Source organism: Hippoglossus stenolepis, chromosome 4 (genome assembly GCF_022539355.2).
Source record: "Hippoglossus stenolepis isolate QCI-W04-F060 chromosome 4, HSTE1.2, whole genome shotgun sequence".
Classification (NCBI taxonomy): domain Eukaryota; kingdom Metazoa; phylum Chordata; class Actinopteri; order Pleuronectiformes; family Pleuronectidae; genus Hippoglossus; species Hippoglossus stenolepis.
Window position 1 is genome coordinate 26,981,773 of NC_061486.1, and position 6,093 is coordinate 26,987,865.

General features: G+C 39.2%; 1 protein-coding gene across 1 annotated transcript; it reads left to right on the forward strand.

Annotated features, from left to right (window-relative positions):
* The first annotated feature begins 975 nt into the window (after nt 1–975).
* xaf1 (XIAP associated factor 1) lies at nt 976–5,584 on the forward strand. The gene is made up of 7 exons (XM_035153987.2): nt 976–1,130; nt 1,885–2,020; nt 2,104–2,160; nt 2,631–2,856; nt 2,970–3,031; nt 4,342–4,611; nt 4,700–5,584. The coding sequence occupies exons 1-7, from the start codon at nt 1,093–1,095 to the stop codon at nt 4,730–4,732; spliced, it is 822 nt and encodes a 273-aa protein (XP_035009878.1). The 5' UTR covers nt 976–1,092; the 3' UTR covers nt 4,733–5,584.
* The last annotated feature ends 509 nt before the right edge of the window (nt 5,585–6,093 follow it).

Below are 6,093 nucleotides of genomic sequence, written 5' to 3' on the forward strand. Positions count from 1 at the left end.
AAAACAGAAGACCCTAGAACTTCAGTCCTGAAATTGCTGCCTCCGGCTCTGCAGGAGCATTCTACTCGTCTGTGCTCCCAAATTCTTCTCTGTCATGTGCTCTGTCCACAATATCATGACAATTAAATATAAATATCATCATCACAACTAAATATGGATATCAAAGTGATCTCACAATTGCACAATGCAAAGGAAAATAATTTCCTCCACTTTACTCCACATATAATTCAACTTATTCTATTATTCCAACACTTTATTCCCGTTTGTGCTGAACTGATTGTGAGCTCCCAAAAAAACATGTAGATAAAATAGTAAAACAGAAATAATAGGGTTGGGTTAAAAAATAACAATAATTAAAAGAAGGTGTATTAAAAGATAAAATAAAATAAAGAATTTGAAAATTATAACAAAAATGAAATAAATTAAAAATGAAAAAATGTAATTATTTCAAATATATAAAAGAATAAGTAGGCCTACTGTACAGCCTGTCTTCTGTTATAAATAAAGTTGTTTTATTTATTTATTTAGAAACCACTGAGTGTAAAAGAGTTTGATGTAAATGTTTTCAAGACATTTTAATCCAGTTAATATTAAATTGTTGAAATTAATCTCTAAAATCCCTGTATATTAGTTTGTAGTATTTGCTATGGATTGTCTCACTCGTCCTCTCTTTTTGGTCCAGCTCAAAGCTTCACAAATCCACTTTGCTTTTCTTTTCATACGCTCTGCAATATATTTACAGAAAGCTATCTTTATTTATAACCCAAATCCATAGCTCCAAGCCATCCGTTTTTCCATCTTTGTACACAAGTGTCCTTTGTGTAACTTCTCCAAATCTGATAATCTGAGCTGTTTGCAGTTCTGCCATAGATTCACAGGTAAACTCACAGTAAACTGCACAATTGAAACCGTAGTAAGGACGTTTAGCGACCCCCTGTGGTAGATGCGAGAAACAACAGCAGCTTGTGGAACAGATGATTTCACTTTCTGTTTTGGTTGAACTAAAACACGCAGAACAAAACTCCAACTCCTGCTGTGGATCTTTAAGTGTTTGTGTCGGTGGATAACAGGAGGAAAAAAACACGCGCCTCCATGGACAACACGAACGGAACACGCACCTGCGGCCTGTGGTGAGAGTTCACTTCAGAATTCACACCAAACTGCATTTAGAAATCTCTGTGTTTGTGGTTGTTTCGATCACTGGCAGGTGATTATACAGACTATAGGACGTAAACCAAAATGGACGTTTTAGCAGTGGTTGGGGTCACAGTTCTGTTTATGAGTGCTCACAAACTCCTGCTGGTACCATCATGTTAAATCGATGTGTGTAAGAAATTGAGGGGAGAAGTGTAAATCCCAACAGTGTGCATGTGAAGATCTGATTAGAAAGAAATACAAAGTGTTTTACTGGAGTTTACCATACGTGTTTCCATAAGAAAGCATCAAGGATCATGCTCAGTGTCCTTTCACTTTCAGATTACCTTTTTATCTAACTTGAACTTTTCAAGCAGCTTAGTTTTGACCACAGTGGACATATAAATATATAAATCGAATAAAACATCTTATTGGAGCCATACAATGTGACACATTATTTCAGTTTTTCATACAGGTCCTAAAACACTGATGGAAAAAAATAATGCTGAGAAACAAAATTACTGTCCCCTGAATTATGTTGTGTTTTGTGACCCTCAGCAACTGTGACTTATTAATCCCTTTTTTGAATGAATCCTGTAGAAGTAGGTTTAAGAGTAAACTTATTATCCTCTTTCCACTGGGGAAAGAAAAACCTTATTCCTTACATTGTTTTAGGTAAACACTACATTCAGTGCTATATGTTTTGTTTAAATACAATTTCCCCATTGACATTCTCCTACTTTCTTCAAGCCACAAAGAGGTTGCAGAGGCCAACTTCGCTCTGCACGAGACGCACTGCAGTCGCTTCCTATGTCTCTGTCCTGACTGTGATGAGGCAGTTCCTAAAGAGCAACTGAGCCAACACAGAGAGGAAGAGCACACTCCGGTACACACACACACACTCACACTCACACACAGACGCAGACAAGATACACTACACTGTAGGTTTACAGCTCTGTTTGTTTGCAGACAAGATGCTCCAAGTGTCACCAAAAGATGGAGCGTTGTCGCCTCCAGGATCACGAGGTGAGTCCGTTGTCACTGCAGGCTGGACATAGGGAGTAGTATACTGTTGCACATAATTATTTGTCCTGTCCCTGTTTGTCGTCAGCCCCCGTCCAATAATGTAACAGAAATGTATTTTTAGCAGAAAGTCAACATTACAAAGATGTCTATGTTTACCAGGCAGAGAGAGTGTGAAGAAAGATGGATTGTGTTGCATTATGGGAAAAAGTAGGATGCAATGTTTTTTTTTTAGTTTAGGACACACTAGTGATTAAATACAGGATGTATCTGGATGTTTTTAGATCTTTTCAAGATGTTGTTATTTCCACTTTGCTACAAATCCCTGAAATATTGATGCTCAGTGTCGCCCCCTGATTTTCTTCCATAGTAGAGAAGCCTGTAAAAGAGCAACACTTTTGTCGTAAGTGTTCGATACAGTATTTGCCAAATGTCTATTTATTCGCCTGACTCTGCTCTTCCCTGTCTCCCAGTCTGATGAGTGTGTCGAGCGGCTGCAGGCCTGTCAGTTCTGTGATCTGGAGCTGCCGTGGAAGCAGCTAGAAGAACATTGTCTGGTGTGTGGGAGTCGCACCGAGCTCTGCAGGGACTGCAGCCGCTACGTCAGACTGAGGGACCAGCCGGAGCACGCCTCGACCTGCCCGGCTGCTGGCAATGATGCAAGTCCTCCTCAAACTGCCAGCATTCCAACAAATGAGAGTAAGGGGATACAGGGTTGGGCACAGATTTACAGCCACAATATGGTTTACACATTTCAAACAGCCACCATCTCCTGTAATTAACTCTTGCTCATTTTCTCACCACTGCAAAAGTAACAATTACCTGCAGCGGATGCATGGGATTTTTTTCTGCTGAGGACATAGAGAAACATGAGGTACAAGCTCTTTTCTTCTTAGCATTTCTCTTATAAATTATGGGCACAGTTCTTCAAGCTTAACATAGGTTCTGTGGAATATTAAAAAATCTTGAAAATGATGAAATCCTGTAAGAATGAGTGGGAATTATGTCATACAGATCTGACAAATGAATGCAAAAAATGAGGTTGTGTGACGTTTGAAATTGTGTTATATGATGACCTGCAAATTTGACTAAAATTTTAATTGATGTTGGTTATACTTTGTGAAAAATCTTATTTCTGAATACTTTCTAAAACTGTGTTATTATAGAAATTTTTGGGTCAATTTGTTGTCAACATCTAACAAATGGTGAAGCGGCTGTTGCTTTACATAATGATAGCATTTAGCTAAAATGCTAAGATATATAAATTCAAGAAATTCAAAAAAAAGTCAAGCAAACCAATTTCCTAATGTGCTTCATGCAGCAATATTTACTTTAGCAACCCATGGCAACCACGTGTTACTGGTCATATGACGCCTGGTAATGCTGTGGCAGTAAAGCCTTGGCTGTGCAGAATTAAGTAAACAGTAAACAGAAAGTTGTTTTTTAATCCTCTGAAAGAGACATAGTCTTGCTTTAAAGGGATAGTTCACCAAAAATGAAAATTCCCTCATTATCTACGATGGAGGGGTGGGTGAAGTGTTTGAGTCCACAAAACAATTCTGGAGTGTCAGGGGTAAACGGTGTTGCAGCCAAATCCAATACAATTGAAGTAAATGGTGACCTAGACTTCAGACGTAATAAAACAACAGAAAAAACATAACATGTCTCCATACTGCTCCTGTGGTGTCATCCAAGTGTCCGCAATCCCCGACATTCATATTCGACTCGAAACGAGAGAACTGTGATCTCTTCCTACGAGGTTCGTTCACTGATCCTCGGACACACCATCGTGTGGATATGTCCACTAGCTTAGCCACTTCCAGTGGACTTTTGGGCTTAGTACACGGCGTAAATTACCTCGTTTCGAGTCGAATAGGAATGTCGGGGGCATGTTATGGTTTTTCTGTTGTTTTATTACGTCTGAAGTCTAGGTCACCTTTGACTTTAATTGTATTGGATTTGTCTGCAACACCGTTTACCCCTGACACTCCAGAAGTGTTTTGTGGACTCAAACACTTCACCCACCCCTCCATCGGCATAGTGGTGAGTAGATAATGAGGGAATTTTCATTTTTCTGTGAAATATCCCTTTCAGTCCAAAAATCCACTGTTGAGCATTTTCTGGATGGGTTACCACAGGTAATGCCGTTAAAATAATACCCTTGTCTGTATTTCCACAAACCAGCTGGAGTGTTTCTCAGCGTCCGGGTGGGACTACTCTGGAAAGGAAAAGAAGGAGCATGAAAAGGAAGAGAGGGAGCATGAGGAGGATAAAGAGGAGGAAGAGGAGCTCCCTGGGCAGGTGACCACTCCTCAGCTAAGCAGCATCTATAAGGCAGCCTCCCTGTCAAACACACACCACAGTGGTCCCTTGAGTGAAGGAGATCAAGACCAGATCAGCATCTGTCCCCACTGTCATCTGGCCCTGCCTCTCTTCACACTGCGCAGGCATCAGGTAACATTCCTGCATCACACAAGATTTGTGTAAACATTTCTATGAAGTTCAAATAATAAGAGGTGTTCCCTCCTCTCTGTGTTTTCAGGCAAAGTGCCAAATCTACATTCAGCTGAAATAAAGAGAGAAGAAGAAACGGATGTGTTGCCTCCGACATCTTTGATCAAAATGTCAGTAGCAAAAGATGAGTGTTTGGATTGTTGAAATGTAAATGTATTAATGGACTACATTAGATGTATTTCTGTTTAAATCTATCAATAAAGAATTACAGTTAGTTTTAAATTTTAGCTGATCTTTAGTTTTAGTTAGTGACTGCATAGAGAGACCGTTCAGAATGGAATACTCTGAACTTCACACTGTGGAGAGTATTTTCTGTTAAATGCAAATACAGCTGCTGATCTGTAAAGCTGACTGCCTCTGTCCAAACCACTGACTAAAATGTGTTAAGTTAGAAACTTCATATTTAGACATTTTAAAGAAGCTCAAGTTGAGTTATTGTGTTTGAGGTCCACCTCTTAGTAGTATTCATGTCATTTAGAATAAGAGGCATCTGATTAAGCTTCTCTAGCTGAAGTTATTGGCATAATGTTTTATGATTTGAGGTTACATTGTAAACCTCTGCCAAGAAGGTTATATTTTTGTCTGCATTTGTTTGTCTATCTGTTAGTTTGTAGGATTACACAAAAACTACATGAAACTTGGTGGAGGGATGGGTTATGGGACGAGGAAGAACTCATTACATTTTGGGGCTCTGGGATCCAGGAACGTTTTTACTTCCTTTATCATTGTGAGATTCTTTCAACATTTGCGTTGATGTCACGGGAAAAAAATTATGAATCGTGATAAAAAGAATCAGACATATTTAATAGACTGATATTTACGAGCGATCCCTTTGAATAAACATTTTTGTAGTTGGTTGTTTTTGTAATTATTATTATCATTATGACAAAAATTAAAATCATTTACAAACAAATCGTTTCATGCTCCACTGTGCATGCGTGTAACTCGTTTTATACTGTGGTTGTTTCAAATTATATCTTTTACTGGGATTAAGGATTTTGGCCATCGGACACCAACTGCTCTGGTACTGTCTGAGCAATATAAATTAGCCAATGCAGTCATTGGTCATGTTAGCATTAACAACATCAAATACCAACAGTCAGAGGTTCTCAAACAGGATTCCATGCTCCTGACAGACAGCCTGTTGGACACTGGGAAGGATGTAATCATCCCCCTGCCGCATTTTGATGATGTGAAATTCAGTAATTTACGCCAACTCCACATCTGGCTGAATGGTTTTTGAGGAACAGAGATGTCCCATTTGTTTACAATTTTGCCACCTTTCAAACAGGCCCCAGCTCTTTAAAAGAGACGGTCTCCACCCTTCCTCTCGCCTCTTATCAATGAATATTGAGCTAACCTTGCACTTCTGTAAAGCCACTATAGCCTAACTTGCAGTGAATGCATCTGACTGCACCTTCC